Source organism: Capra hircus, chromosome 15, assembly GCF_001704415.2.
Source record: "Capra hircus breed San Clemente chromosome 15, ASM170441v1, whole genome shotgun sequence".
In the NCBI taxonomy this organism is placed as follows: Eukaryota; Metazoa; Chordata; class Mammalia; order Artiodactyla; family Bovidae; genus Capra; species Capra hircus.
The window spans coordinates 30,582,847-30,598,817 of record NC_030822.1 but is presented as its reverse complement, the minus strand read 5'-3'; the positions used below and the strand labels follow the sequence as shown (position 1 = coordinate 30,598,817).

Sequence of the window (15,971 nt, the reverse complement as noted above, 5' to 3'; positions counted from 1 at the left end):
TTTTAGTTACAGCTGAAATTGGTGAAAATGCTATCTATCTCAAAGGGACATTTAGGACAAAATGAGGTCATATTTTAAACATTTTCTTATAGCATATGTGTAAGTATCCAATAGACAGTAATTGCTAAAGACCCAAAAGAAAACTACTTGAAACAAAAAAATTAGCATTATTGCTAATAAAAAAATCCAAATAATTCCCAGGTTCTTGATAGCCCAAATAATGAGTCAAAAACAAGGTTGAAGATATAATGAAAGACTGAGATCCAAAAAGAATAAACTTGTAGAGCACAGAGTAGATGAGAAAGGATGGACAGGGAGGCCTGGCGTGCTGCGATTCATGGGGTCGCAAAGAGACGGACATGACTGAGCGACTGAACTGAACTGAACTGAACTGAAAGATCACTACCTTTTTAAGATGGTAGTATCAGTAGTGGTTGATTCCAGGAAAGGATCTGTTAGTAACTGCTTCTTTTTAAAATGGCGGCTAATTTAATCTTGATGATGTGATCACTCATCTAGAGCCAGACATCCTGGAATGTGAAGTCAAGTGGGCCTTGGAAAGCATCACTATGAACAAAGCTAGTGGAGGTGATGGAATTCCAGTTGAGCTACTTCAAATCCTGAAAGATGATGCTGTGAAAGTGCTGCACTCAATATGCCAGCAAATTTGGAAAACTCAGCAGTGGCTACAGGACTGGAAAAGGTCAGTTTTCATTCCAATCCCAAAGAAAAGCAACGCCAAAGAATGCTCAAACTACCGCACAGTTGCACTCATCTCACATGCTAGTAAAGTAATGCTCAAAATTTTCAAAGCCAGGCTTCAGCAATACGTGAACCGGGAACTTCCTGATGTTCAAGCTGGTTTTAGAAAAGGCAGAGGAACCAGAGATCAAACTGCCAACATCCGCTGGATCATGGAAAAAGCAAGAGAGTTCCAGAAAAACATCTATTTCTGCCTTATTGACTATGCCAAAGCCTTTGACTGTGTGGATCACAATAAACTGTGGAAAATTCTGAAAGAGATGGGAATACCAGACCACCTGACCTGCCTCTTGAGAAATCTGTATGCAGCTCAGGAAGCAACAGTTAGAACTGGACATGGAACAACAGAGTGTTTCCAAATAGGAAAAGGTGTACGTCAGACAGGCTGTATATTGTCACCCTGCTTATTTAACTTATATGCAGAGTACATCATGAGAAATGCTGGACTGGAAGAAACACAAGCTGGAATGAAGATTGCCAGGAGAAATATCAATAACCTCAGATATGCAGATGACACTACCCTTATGGCAGAAAGTGAAGAGGAGCTAAAAAGCCTCTTGATGAAAGTGAAAGAGGAGAGTGAAAAAGTTGGCTTAAAGCTCAACATTCAGAAAATGAAGATCATGGCATCCAGTCCCATCACTTCATGGGAAATAGATGGGGAAACAGTGGAAACAGTGTCAGATTTTATTTTTTCGGGCTCTAAAATCACCGCAGATGGTGACTGCAGCCATGAAATTAAAAGACGCTTACTCCTTGGAAGAAAAGTTATGACCAACCTAGATAGCATATTCAAAAGCAGGGACAATACTTTGCAGACTAAGGTCCGTCTAGTCAAGGCTATGGTTTTTCATGTGGTCATGTATGGATGTGAGAGTTGGACTGTGAAGAAAGCTGAGCACTGAAGAATTGATGCTTTTGAACTGTGGTGTTGGAGAAGACTCTTGAGAGTCCCTTGGACTGCAAGGAGATCCGACCAGTCCATTCTGAAGGAGATCAACCCTGGGATTTCTTTGGAAGGACTGATGCTGAAGCGGAAACTCCAGTACTTTGGCCACCTCATGCGAAGAGTTGACTCATTGGAAAAGACTCTGATGCTGGGAGGGATTGGGGGCAGTAGGAGAAGGGGACGACAGAGGATTAGATGGCGGGATGGCATCACGGACTCGATGGACATGAGTCTGAGTGAACTCCAGGAGATGGTGATGGACAGGGAGGCCTGGCGTGCTGCGATTCATGGGGTCGCAAAGAGTCGGACACGGCTGAGCGACTGAACTGAACTGAATTTAATCTTTAGTTCATACTTTTAATACTTTTCCTATATTTCTTAAAAATATGTTAAAATATATAAAAGAACAGTAACATACATAGGCTATTCAGAAATAATTAAAAAAACATTGTTATTTTCCTAAAGCAGAATATGAGACTAAAAATTAAATACCAAACAACACAGTAGATTAGCTCTGGAAAAGTTTACTTATTCAACTTGATTATTTTTAAAGAGGCATATATTATAACATAACGATTCTCTGCATAATAGACAAAAATAGTTCAAATTACAAAATGAAGAGAAATGCTATAAAAGGAATTTCCTATCGACTTTTAAATGTAGGTTAGGTAGTTTATTAGTCTGTCAGTTTGGGTTATTTGATAACTCAGGTCAACTCACATGATTCTTGAAATTTTTGGAAACATGAGATTTCAGAAATCATGCAAGCTTTAATAAAACATTTCAGAAGCAGACAGATCTTTTCCTGGAAAATAAATGTCAATCCAAATACAAGCCTATGCTTTTGAGTACTCTTCTTTCTGGTTGGGATAACTACCCCTATCTGTTTTGGTCCACAGACAAATTTCCAGTTATTTTTCAAATCTCAGTTCAAGTCCACATTCTCTGTGAAATCTTCCCTGATATTCCCAGACAAGACTCAGGGATTCCTTCAGTTTAGACATATCTCCATTATATTAATTTGTTCATTCGTAAAACATCTACTATGTGGCTGCTGTCAGGCTAACATAACATTATACTGCGACTGCTGCACATATGTTTCTTCCTGTTTGTCTTCAGGCAATATGAGGCCCTAAAGGATGCATTCCTGGCATGTAGCACCATGCCTAATAGTACACAGAATGCCCTCAGTAAAGGCTGGTTAACAAATATAACCTAAAGTGAGGGGCAGGCCACCAGATTATTAGTATGGTGCCTTCAGGAGTGATGAGAGTAACATACTGAACTGGAATCAGTTTCTAATGGATAAAGGAAAGTATTTTGTGTGGAGAACAGGATGAACAGAGGAGAAAGAGGACTAATAGTAAATTAGTGCCGTGCATTTTAATCCAGATTCTCAAAGCTCATTTTAGGACTGAGATCCCTCTGCTCTTGTAAAATGAAAGATCTCTTTTTTCATGTTTAAATTCTCACTACAAAATCCATTCAAAATGGATGGCTAAGGAAGGAAATTTTTTTTTTTTGGAACCCCAACTTAAGGAATCTTTATACATTTTATTTTATGAAATTTATTTTTCTTTAAAAAGCAGCCATTGAATATGAAGTGCATTCACTCCTCCAAGAGGCCTGGGTATGTCACTCTGGCTCATACACTTAACTTCCTCTCTGGGCCGCAGCTTTCTCAACTGAAAATCAAGACATCTCTAGATGAGATGAAATCCCCAGATCCTTACCAGTGCTGCAATTAAGAGAACAAACAGGCTCACGCACTGGCTGTAATCAGAGGAACAGCGTGTTTCTCTGCAGAAGAGACCCAGAAATTACGCTATTCTATTGCTACTGTTCTCTGCTCCAAATTTCTTCTTAGCATTATCTGAGAGGATAGTCTCAAGAGCAGAAGGCCCTCTGTAAAGATTATTAAAATATTCTAAAAACCTATTAATTTACTTGGAATTTTTAATTAATGACATAATTTTAGGATTAGGACGTACTGGAGATGAAAACCATAAAGACAAACCATGGAAGGTGCAGGATGTCAAATTTCTAAGATGGCTAGGGAGTATAAATAATGCAGATATTAAATATCCATGATGCACTACTGAATGAGAAGAAAATAGCTTAAATTCAAGTCTATTAATAATCTACTTTTATAAAAATCTACTTATAAAAAGTTGTATGTCCATTATCTAGGTAAGTATATATCTGCAGAGAAATGTTCAGAAGGATATTGGCCAAAATGTTACCCGTGGTTATCTCTGAATAGTGAGGGTTTAGGTGAAAATTTTTTTAATGCTTTTTTATAATTAGAAAACTATACAGCTATTTTAATTCTTAAAAGGGTGTCATTTATTGAATATTTACGCTCTGTGCTTAAATGTGTATTTTACATACTTTTAGATCTCAAAACAATACTAATAGAGACTATTCTCAATTTATAGGTGTGGAAATCTAGGCTCAAAAAAGATATATGTCTCTCTAAAGCCTTTTAGCCAGTAAGAGCTAGATCCAGAGTTTGTGTTGAGACCTCTTGAGATTCTTGCTATCTTTTTATGACCAGAGAGAGAGAGAGAGAGAGAGAGAGAGAGAGAGAGAAAGTCACTCAATCGTGTCAGATTTTTTGCGACCCCATGGACTATACAGTCCATGGAATTTTCCAGGCCAGAATAGTGTAGTGGGTAGTCTTTCCCTTTTCCAGAGGATATTCCCAACCCAGGAATCAAACTCAGGTCTCCCTCATTGCAGGCAGATTCTTTGCCAGCTGAGCCACAAGGGAAGCCCATACTTATATGACCATACTGTCTATTAATTGTTCTATTTATCTAACACTGATAACATAGAGAGAGTGATACTGAAAAAGACATTGCTAAAATACAAATTTCTTTTCAATGAAATTTTGGCTAAGCTTTTACTGAATGCTAAGAAATTAAAAGACACTTACTCCTTGGAAGAAAAGTTATGACCAACCTAGATAGCATATTCAAAAGCAGAGACATTACTTTGCCAACAAAGGTCCATCTAGTCAAGGCTATGGTTTTTCCAGTGGTCATGTATGGATGTGAGAGTTGGACTGTGAAGAAAGATGAGTGCCGAAGAACTGATGCTTTTGAACTGTGGTGTTGGAGAAGACTCTTGAGAGTCCTTTGGACTGCAAGGAGATCCAACCAGTCCATTCTGAAGGAGATTAGCCCTGGGATTTCTTTGGAAGGAATGATGCTGAAGCTGAAGCTCCAGTACTTTGGCCACCTCATGCAAAAAGTTGACTCATTGGAAAAGACTCTGATTCCGGGGGGGATTGGGGGCAGGAGGAGAAGGGGATGACAGAGGATGAGATGGCTGGATGGCATCACTGACTCGATGGACGGGAGCCTGAGTGAACTCCGAGAGTTGGTGATGGACAGGGAGGCCTGGCGTGTTGCAATTCATGGGGTTGCAAAGAGTCGGACACGACTGAGTGACTGAACTGAACTGAAGACATCTTTTGGCTTAAACTAATACGTCAAGAATATTGGAAAATGTGGGACTTTGCTGGTGGTCCAGTGGCTAGGACTTCGCACTTCCACTGCAGGAACACAAGTTCCATCTCTGGATGGAAACTAAGATTCTGTAAGCTGCACAGTGTAGCAAAAAAAAAAAAAGATTTTTTTAAACTTAATGTTGTTTTTAGAAAAACAAAAGTCAAACCATTTCAAGAGTTTAGGAAGGCTTTCAGAGCCTAGCAATGTTACTTTCAAAAATCACCAAAAAAAAAAAAAAAAATCACTCATCTTTTTAGAAAGTAATATTAAAATAAAGTCTTTTCAAAATTTGTAGTTATTAAACAACTTTAAAGAACTACACTACAAAAAAAATTTTTTTGGGGGGTGGCTGCTCCTGTGGCTTGCGGGATCTTAATTCCCTGACCAGGGATTGAATGTAGGCCCTCAGCAGTAAAAGCAAGAGTCCTAACCACTGGTTTGCCAGGGAATTCCCTTTCTGAATTTCCTTTCTGTCCTAAGGCTGAAGAACTTAATATAGTCCTCTCTGAACATCTGACAGTAGACACTGCTGATTCTAGAAAGGGACACTCATGTCTACAATCAGAATCTTTCAATTTGGATATTATTGCCAGTATATGTACAGGACAATGGTATCTTTCTATCCATCATGAGTATTTTCCATAAATTCTCTACCACAATGTGTTCATGCTAATGAGTCAATGCTAAATGTAATATAAGATTCCCATCAACAGAAAGAGCCACTTATAACAGGTAAATGTTCTGCAGGATATATTGATCACATATAGATGTTTTTATAGACAAGGGCATTTGAAATATATTTATTTATTTGGTTGTGTTGGGTCTTAGTTGTGGCACATGGGGTCTTTTAGTTGCGGCATGGTGGGTCTAGTTCCCTTACTAGGGATGGAACCCAGGTCCCTTGCAGTGGGAGCACTAAGTCTTAGCCAATGGACCACCAGGGAAGTCCAGACAAGGACATTTTTGCTAAATCTTATTTTTAAACAGATGCAAAAATTGCCCCACTTAAGTGAAACTTTAATATGCAAAATTCTAATTATAGCAAGCAGTTGTCTTATTTAACTGTTAATCTATAGAAGGTGGAATTAAATGTCAGAAGTAGCATTTTAAATAATAGGAAAAGATCATATATTTTGTTAGCTCTTTTTTTTCATCATTTCTGTGAAGACCTTATTACTTGCAGTTCAGAGAAGGTAAACAGGAAAGGGTCCTCTCATCCCCACCAGGAAGTTTGAGGGAAATGTTCCCTTAAGGTTTTCCTGCTTGTATGTGTGCCGTGTGTGCAGCTGCTTCAGCCATGTCTGACTCTTTGTAACCCCATGAACTGTGGCCTGACAGGCTCCTTTGTCTATGGGATTTATCAGGCAAGAATACTGGAGTGATTTGCCATTTCCTACTCTGGGGGCTCTTCCCAACCCAGATGTTGAACCCGTATCTGTTGCGTTGCAGGTGGATTTTTTTTTACCACTGAATCATTGCCTGCTTGTATAGATCATACTTATCTAAGTTTTGTGGACATGCATGTTTCTTGTATTCTTTCCCAGGTTAACTTTGTCATTTGTCACATGATGTGAGGAAATGCTCCCTAAGTGTACACAACACTAGTTCTGATAATGGAAGGGAGACACACTGAGATGTATGCAGGGCAGAGAGGTGCTAAGCAGAGCAAGTCATGTATTTTTAAGAGGAATAAGAATGGACAGTAACTATTAGCTAGTGGCTACTTTTTATTCCAGACATATTGCCTTTAGCCTTAAAAATTTCTGAGAGGTTGGTGAGTTATCCTTTGTAGAATAAAACAGGAGAGAAAATCCCAAGGAACTTCCAGTGATCAACTTAGTAAGGGAGTTGAAAACTGGAGGCCATGACTACAAAGTGTTATCATATTTCATAATCTTGGTAATGTCTTCTATATTTTATATTTAAGTATTTCCCATGGTAATTTGTGGCACAACCTAAAAAAAAAAAAAAAAAGAAAAGAAAAAGAAACATGCTTGTCTTGAGGACAGGAGAAAAAAGGCTGTCAACATTTATTTTCTCTCTACTATGTGCCAGGCATTGAGTCAAGTCTAATTTTCAAACTCAATAAAGTACAGTCATTTCATATAAGGAAGCTGAATCATAGAGGTTCAGTTCAGTTCAGTCACTCAGTCGTGTCCGACTCTTTGCGACCTCATGAATTGCAGCACACCAGGCCTCCCTGTCCATCACCAATTCTCGGAGTTCACTCAAACTCACATCCATTGAGTCGGTGATGCCATCCAGCCATCTCATCCTCTGTCATCCCCTTCTCCTCCTGCCCCCAACCCCTCCCAGCATCAGAGTCTTTTCCAATGAGTCAACTCTTCGCATGAGGTGGCCAAAGTACTGGAGCTTCAGCTTTAGCATCATTCCTTCCAAAGAAATCCCAGGGCTAATCTCCTTCAGAATGGACTGGTTGGATCTCCTTGCAGTCCAAGGGACTCTCAAGAGTCTTCTCCAACACCACAGTTCAAAAGCATCAATTCTTTGACACTCAGCCTTCTTCACAGTCCAACTCTCACATCCATACATGACCACTGGAGAAACCATAGCCTTGACTAGACGGACCTTAGTCGGCAAAGTAATGTCTCTGCTTTTGAATATGCTATCTAGGTTGGTCATAACTTTTCTTCCAAGGAGTAAGTGTCTTTTAATTTCATAGCTGCAATCACCATCTGCAGTGATTTTGGAGCCCATAAAAATAAAGTCTGACACTGTTTCTACTGTTACATAAATATGTAAATAAAAATAAATACAGCCAGCACATAGCATAGCTAGGATTTGACTGCAAAGCCCATGATTTCTCATTGTACAACACCTGCATGAATCTCTAACACAAAGTTATTACCCATGTGACAGCTGAATGACTAAACATAGAGATTCTGATAAATGCACTTGTAAAATCTCTCTCACAGAATTTACATTTATCCTTCTTTTGGTGGGGGGGAATTTTAGGGTACCTTCCATATCCTTCTTAGAACAATCTTATACTAAAAACTTTCATTTCAGTGAAGAAAGATGAACTTTATTATTTCTAGAAAGATTTTTGCCTTTCAGGTACCATCTGATACCAGGAGATACAAAGAAGGGATACCTTGGAAATCAGCAATTCTATACGGAAACAGAGACATATAAATCTTTCAGTATTAACCATGAGGCAGCTACTAAATTACTACATCAGATGGAACTTGCCATTGATCACTGTCACTTATAATCATCTCAAGGTTAAACTAAGATTCCTAATTTAATTCTATGGCTGTACAGAATAGATCATTGTGACTTTAGAAAATAATTTTGGCTAGTTCCCTTTGGTATATCACTCTAAAACATGACTTAAAATAATCATATATTAAAATAAAATGAAAAGGAATTTTGATGTACTAGCAGATAAAAAAAGATTAAGCCTAAGAAAAAATAAATAACTCAATAACAATAATAACAACAATAAAAAACAAGAAGTGCAATACTTTCAACCCTTAACTAAATCCCAGTGGTTATACTGTGACTGTTTTCAACTGTACATTTTTTACTTTTGTAGGGAAAATATTGGACTCTGAAATGGTTTATATTAAAAACTTTTCAGAAGAAAATAAGTTAAATTTAATCATGATGATGACTTTAAAAGTCCTATGGCTTTCCTAAATTTATCTTATCTAAATCTAGATCAAATATTTATTGACTACTCTTACTCTTCTCTATATAAGGCAAGGGCATATAAAAATTTTATGTAATAAATTTCTATTGGGTGAATAAAAATGAATGTGTTAAATCCATAAGGAACTCAAAGTTTCTAATATAAATTATAAAATCCAAAATAAAATAAAGGAACAATACTGTCCTGCAGAGGGAACTTGTTTGCAATTATCACATGGCTGTCATACTTGAAAAGATTCCATAGTTACCATATGTAAAACTCAAACACAAAATCTGGTTGCAACCTACATTTACAGTGTTGTTCAACTTCTTCACCATACCAAACCTACTTGCTATTTCAAATACTGTAATGCATTTTCAAGCTTTTCTGGCTCTAATACTTATTAGCTGAGTGATCTTGAGCAAATTTCTTAAACATAGTTTCCTAAACTATGAAGATTAAAAACAGCACCTAAAATATAGGATTGTTGGGAGGATTATTTGAATACAAGGAATTCAATTAGAAAAATGTCTAACATGAAATAAACCTTCAGTGAATGTCACTTATTATTTTTATCATTTTAAATTGTTATTTTCACATCCCAGCATGTTTTTTTTTTAGTCCTGCGGAGTAAATTTCAATTCACCTTCAAGATCTAATCCATATTAAAACACACAATCTGATAAAAAAAAACTAAAGATCTGAACAGACATTTTATCAAAGTAAATATATGAATCACTAATAAGTCATAAGAAGATATTCAATATCATTAGTGATTAGGTTAATGTATATCAAAACTGCAATGAGATTCTATTTTATACCCTCTAGGATGACTATAAGCAAAGAGACAGATGATAACAAATGGCAGTGAAGACATGGAGAAACAAAACACCCATACAATGGTAGGCAGAAACACAAAATGGTAGCCACTTTGGAAAAGTCTGGCAATTTCTTAAAAAGTTAAACGTAAGTTACCATACAATTGATTCAGCAACTCAAGAGTAATGAAAACATATTCATACATTAACTTGTACACAAATATTAATATTAGCATTACTGATGATAGCCAAAAGTGGGTAACAACCTAAATTTCTATCACTGATTAACAGATAAACAATATGTAGTATGCGGAATACTATTCAATAAAAGGGAACAAACTATCAATACATTCTAAGACAAAGATGAACCTCAAAAACTTGCTAAGTGAAAGAAGCAAGACATAAGAGACCACATATTGTATGGTTCAGTTTATATGAAATGTCTAGAGAAGGTAAACCTATCAAGAAAGAAAACAGATTATAGAGATTGCCTGCACAGGGGATGGGAATATGGATTAACAGTAAATGGACATGAGGGATCTTACCAGGGTCATGAAAATGTTCTAAAACTTATTTGTGATGCTGGTTGCACAATTTGGTAAATTTACTAAAAACCAGTGAATAATACACTTGAAATGGGTGAATTATATGATATATAAATGTCTCTATAAATTTGTAAAAAAAATTATACCACATTAGGATGCATTAATTGTACTCATCAACGGACACCAAGAGCATTTTGTCAGGTACAGCACTTGCCTGATTATATTTTACTTATTTGTGTACATGTCAGTGAGCTTCTTGAGTTTGGGCTCTTCACATGTAGTAGCTATCCTCAGCATCTGTCTGAATGACTGACATTCAGATAGGTACAGTAGGAACTTAATATCTGTTGCATTGAAATGTGCTCCAGAAGAGGACAGGAACAATAGCAATTTCAGAAATAAAACAGAAGATAGTGGCAATTAGTCCTTCCTACATGCCCTACATTTAACCAGCAGGAGAAGTAAGTTAATGGGGCACTGACTGGTGCTCTCCACTCTGTGACAGGCTTAGCACTACCAACTCCAAGAGGAAACCAGAAAAGCAAGTAAACAATGGTTCTGTTCTCATATAAAATAACAGTACTAGTCTATACTGGGTAAAAACAATTACTTGGGATTTTATTTTTTGTGGGCAATATGAATACTTAAATCTAAAACAAAACAAAAAGTATATACAACAAATTTTACAGGTAAAAACATTTTCAAAATGATTATTCTAAAACTTTCAACAGTTGAAACAATCTGGGATGATTTTTATAAATGTGTGAGCATTTATTGTTTTCCATTATGAAGAGATTAATTGCTCCCCAAGTGCTGAACATTTTTTCCCTGAAAACACAGTAGCATTTAGAAAGAACATTAAACCGCAATTAGGATGTCAATGTGCCATTAATTCACTGTATGACTCTGGACAACTCTCTTTTCCTTTTTAGGCTTCAGTTTCCTCTTTAATAAAGGCAAGATTAGTTCTAAGGTTCTTTCCAGCACTCCTATTGAGGAAAACTAAGATGCTTCAGACAAGATGACAAATGAGAAGCTCAATTTTTTCACTATAAATAGGAAAAGAAATCCCTAATATATAAAGGAAAAGGAAAAGCCCCAGCTTATGCATTCAGTAGCCCTTTACACATATATTTATAACTTTCATCCCAATACCAGGTCCCACCCTTCTTTAAACATGCAAACCCACGTACCCCATCCCTCCCACCCCTGACCCATACCCCCAAATACCTCAGCTATGGTCATTCTCAGAGCACTGACAGGGGAGAACTCAATATCCACCAGCTGGGCAGCTTTTAAACTCTGCCCAGTACAGATTGCACAAGGACAGAAAACAGCATAGAGTTAGAATTGTAAGGCAAACAGGGACACAGAGCTAAGAACATTTAGCACAGCGTTTAGAAACAAAGAAGGATTTAGGGTTGTCATGGGGCTTCAGATGAGTGAGATCAGTCCCTATCAGCCTCATTTTCCTGAGGAAACTGGGAAAAGATGAAATAATCTCAAATAGGTCACAATTTTAAGTCGAGCTTGGCAAACCTGTCCATACCCTGTATCCTCAGGACAGTGTCTCCAAGTCGTTAAGCAAAAGCTGATAGATTAAAAAAAGGCACTACTAAGGGAAAAGGTTAATAACCTAGAGGGAAATCCTGATTTCCTACATTTCTTTATATAGCCACGAACAGGGCTACTTTAAATTTAGTAGGAAAAGTAATGAAGATACCTCCAGCAAAGGTTTCTATTAAACTGATACCGTTAAACTCTGCTATCATAAACTCCCCTGGTCTTGAGTTTAAGTTTACCACAGACTTTACCAGTATAACTTGACTTCCCTCTTGGCTTACCTGCATTGAGAGAGTGTGCTAGATATGTGCTTTCTTACCTTATAGAAATGAAATACCTTTTAAAAATGTTATTAAATTAGTATTCTGGTTCTTTTTTGTAAAATTCAAAAATGGCTATCATTTTTCATAGAGAAAAACTCAAGGATAAAAGTATATGATTAATGTTTGCTTTTTATATGTTGCCAGTTTGGCATTTGTGTTAATACTTCCACAGTCTAAGAAATCTGAAAGGAATTATAAAGGGCCTAAAATTTTTAATAAACCCAGTAAAATATTTGTATACACATATTCATTATTCTATTTATTAATTCTATTCTGGTTAAAAAACCACTGGTTTCTTCGGAAGGGTATATATGTGAAGAATTTAATAAATAGAAAGTATAAATTTACATCTGAATTGAAAAAAATTTCTTGAATATTTTTCTCTTCTTCCCTCAGTTCAGCTTTCAGATTTCCAGTAACTTGTTTTATAATTTAACCCTACTAAGTAGAAAGTTGTTAGCATAAAGATGTTGGGTGTGTTAGTCATATTTTAGAAAGGAATGTCACAGTTTCTCGGCATCCTTATAGTTTTGTTATAAAATTGAGATATACTCAGTCTTTTTTGTCTGTCTATTCCAAAGAGAACAGTTATTGAAGCACAAACAGCTTAAAAATAAATAAAATGAAAATCTGGAATTCCCTTACAGTATCACTGTCACAAGGCTGGAACTGGAAGGGCTGGGGTTTGTGAAACACAGCATTCTCTTGTAAAAACAGCTGAAGATTATAGTCTCGTACCACCTAAAGAGAAAATAAAATATCTTTAAGTCTTTAACAAGGTTACAATGTTCAATAATTGCATTTTAAAAGTTTAGGGTTTTTTCTGTAGTTTTCAAAAAATGAGAAATCATCCAGTACTACATGGTCAAAAAGAAATGATTATTACAATTTTTTTCATTTCATTTATTTTTTAAAATTTTTATGTATTTATTTGGCTGCATCAGGTCTTAGTTGAGCATCTGGGATCCAGTTCCCTGACTAGGGATTGAAACTGGGCCTCCTGCAATGGAAGTGTGGAGCCCCAGCCACCAGGGAAGTGTGGAGCCCTTTCATTTTGGATAATAGTTGTTATCCTTGTGCCCCATTTTCTCAAGAATCTAAATATGGAAAGTACTAGGTTAGAAACTAGCCCAGATTTGGGGACTCGACAATATGTACCATTTTAAGACTGCAGAAAGATGGCTATTCTTTTGAATGGGGATAGGTAGCTGCAAACAGGGAAGCACATCAGTTTTTTCTAAACCAGTTCTGAAGTTTTGTAGGCCTCTTTAAAGTTTCCTGCCATCTCCTAGGAAACTGCCACATAACTTTATACACAGCACAAAATAGTATTTTTCTAGTATTTCTTGCCACATTTCTAAGGAAGTTATATTCCAATTACCATCTTAAAGCATACCAAGAAGAACAGACTAGAAAGGCTTTATAGAGAAGAAAAATTCTGATACACAGATACTAGCAAAACAAATAGCACTGAAGAGAGCCCTCTAAAAAAAATTCACTGTTATATTCCCTGGGAGAGTGGAAACCAGCAACATTTGACTGCACAGAAATCCAGTTTCTAGTGTGCTACACTGCTTACCCTTGACTTGCCTTTCATCTGCTAAAGCTCATTAAACCTCTGCGAAAAGATGGGCAGAAGGAGGAAATAAAAGTTTACAGCAGTCTTTGGCTATACTTTAGTAGACCTGGGAAAAGAATTCATTCAGGAGATGGAGAAAGTAGGAGGTATATTTTGCATTTTACTTACCAGTACATGCCAATTCTCTATTGTTTCCCTCCCCTGCCTTCAACAACCATTTACTGAGAGAGTTTACCAGGCCTAATATTAAATGCAGCAGAGAAGGGGTTATACACAGAGGAATAAATATGAACAAATAAAGTTAGTATCTTCAAGGAATTTATAATCTAGAAACTTGGACAATTAAACAGATTACACAATTAAAACACACTAACAAAGTACATAGAAGGCACTAGGAGACTGCAAGTGCTGTTTAATCCAGACTCTGGGGTGGGGGAGAGGGAGGAGTGATTGGAAATATGTGGTCAGGGAAGGCTGGCTGAATAAACATATTCTTATAGGGAAATGTGTTTTTTCTTTTCCTGGATTCCAGCTTCAAGCTAGAATAACTGAGAAAGCTCCTGATACAGTCCTGAGACACAGCCTCACTAGCCACCATGCAGAAAAAGCTAAGAAGATCATCCTTCTGGTTGCTAAACCTAAACCCTGAAGCACAACAAACCCAACTTCCTTCCTTCCTTTCTTTCCAGAGGGAGGTATTAATCTTTTAAAAAATTTTAACTTTTTGGTATGGAATATTTTAAAGAGAAAACAGTATAATGTGTCTCCACGTACCATCAACCAACTTCTAAAACACATCGATTTTTGTTTCCTCTAAAACCGAACTACCCCTTCCACCTTCTATTAAACTGAAGGAAGTCTTAGACATATTATGTCACCTATAAATATTTCAGTGCAATGTCTAAAAGACAGACTTCAGAAAACATATATTAAAATGTACAATAAACATTATAAAACAGTAACTTTAATATTTTGTCCATGTTTTTCACATTAGGGTCACAATATGGTTCCTACAGAGCATATGGATGATGTTGCTTAGGTTTCTTTTCATATATAGATTTCTTGGGATTTCCCTGGCAGTACAGTGGTTAAGAATCTACGCTTCCAGTGCAGAGGCTGCAGGTTTGATCCCTGATCAGGGAACTGAGATTTCACATGGCACATGGTGTGGCCCCCCCCAAAAAATCACATATGTTTCTTCCTCCATCTCTCTCACCCACCTCACTTGCAATTTACCTGCTGAAGAAACTGAGTTTTTGTTCTGTAGCTTCCCAAAGTCTGAATTTTGTTCTCTCCATCCTTGTAGTGTTCTATTTCTTGTGTGTCCTGTAAGTTGATGTTTCACTGCATTCACGTTTATTGTTTCATTTTTTGGCAAGGTGGTGTTTACTTCTGTAAGGAGGCTTGCCTCTGACTTGCCTCTTTTTGCTATTAACAGCTGTAGTGGGCTGAACGAATGGTGGCTCTCCAAAAGAGAGATCCCTGTCGTTCGCACTGAACTTGTGAATGCTACCTCATTTGGAAAAAGGCCCATTGCAGATATAATTATTAAGAATTTTGAGATTAGGAAATATTCTGGATTCTGTGGTTGGGCTCTGAAAGTAATGATAAGTGATGTTATTATAAAAGACAAACAGAAGGAAACAGACAGAAGAGGAGCCAGTGAGACAAGAGGCAGATATTGGAGTGATGTGACCACAGACAAACAAAAGTCTGAAGCTATCAGAAACTGAAAGAGGCAAGAAACCGATTATCCTTTAAAGCCTTTGGTGGGAGTGCAGCCTTGCTGACACTTTCATTTCTGACTTCTGGCTTCCAGAACTGAGAGGGAATAAATATCAGTCATTTTAAGTCTTCCCATTTGTGATAATTTGTATAGTAACACTAGGAAACTAATAGAAGAGATCTACGATGATAAATGCCTAGACATATTAGGGGCTGCAAGAACTAGAGAGTTTTCTATATTTTTCTATCACTTTATCAAGGAATTTCATCATTTTTCATTTAGCTAGAATGCAGCCATGAAATTAAAAGATGCTTACTCCTTGGAAGAAAAGTTATGACCAACCTAGATAGCATATTCAAAAGCAGGGACATTACTTTGCCAACTAAGGTCTGTCTAGTCAAGGCTATGGTTTTTCCTGTGGTCATGTATGGATGTGAGAGTTGGACTGTGAAGAAAGCTGAGTGCCGAAGAATTGATGCTTTTGAACTGTGGTGTTGGAGAAGACTCTTGAGAGTCCTTTGGACTGCAAGGAGATC

At 37.0% G+C, this 15,971-nt stretch overlaps 1 protein-coding gene across 2 annotated transcripts in view; it reads right to left on the bottom strand.

The window, feature by feature from the left end:
- FCHSD2 (FCH and double SH3 domains 2) overlaps window positions 1–15,971 on the bottom strand; it is a 242,298-nt gene that overhangs the window by 45,986 nt on the left and 180,341 nt on the right. For both annotated transcript variants that reach the window (XM_018059383.1, XM_018059382.1), the window contains exon 10: window positions 12,776–12,871. In XM_018059383.1, the coding sequence (XP_017914872.1) occupies window positions 12,776–12,871 (96 nt within the window). The remainder of the gene's footprint in view (window positions 1–12,775; window positions 12,872–15,971) is intronic.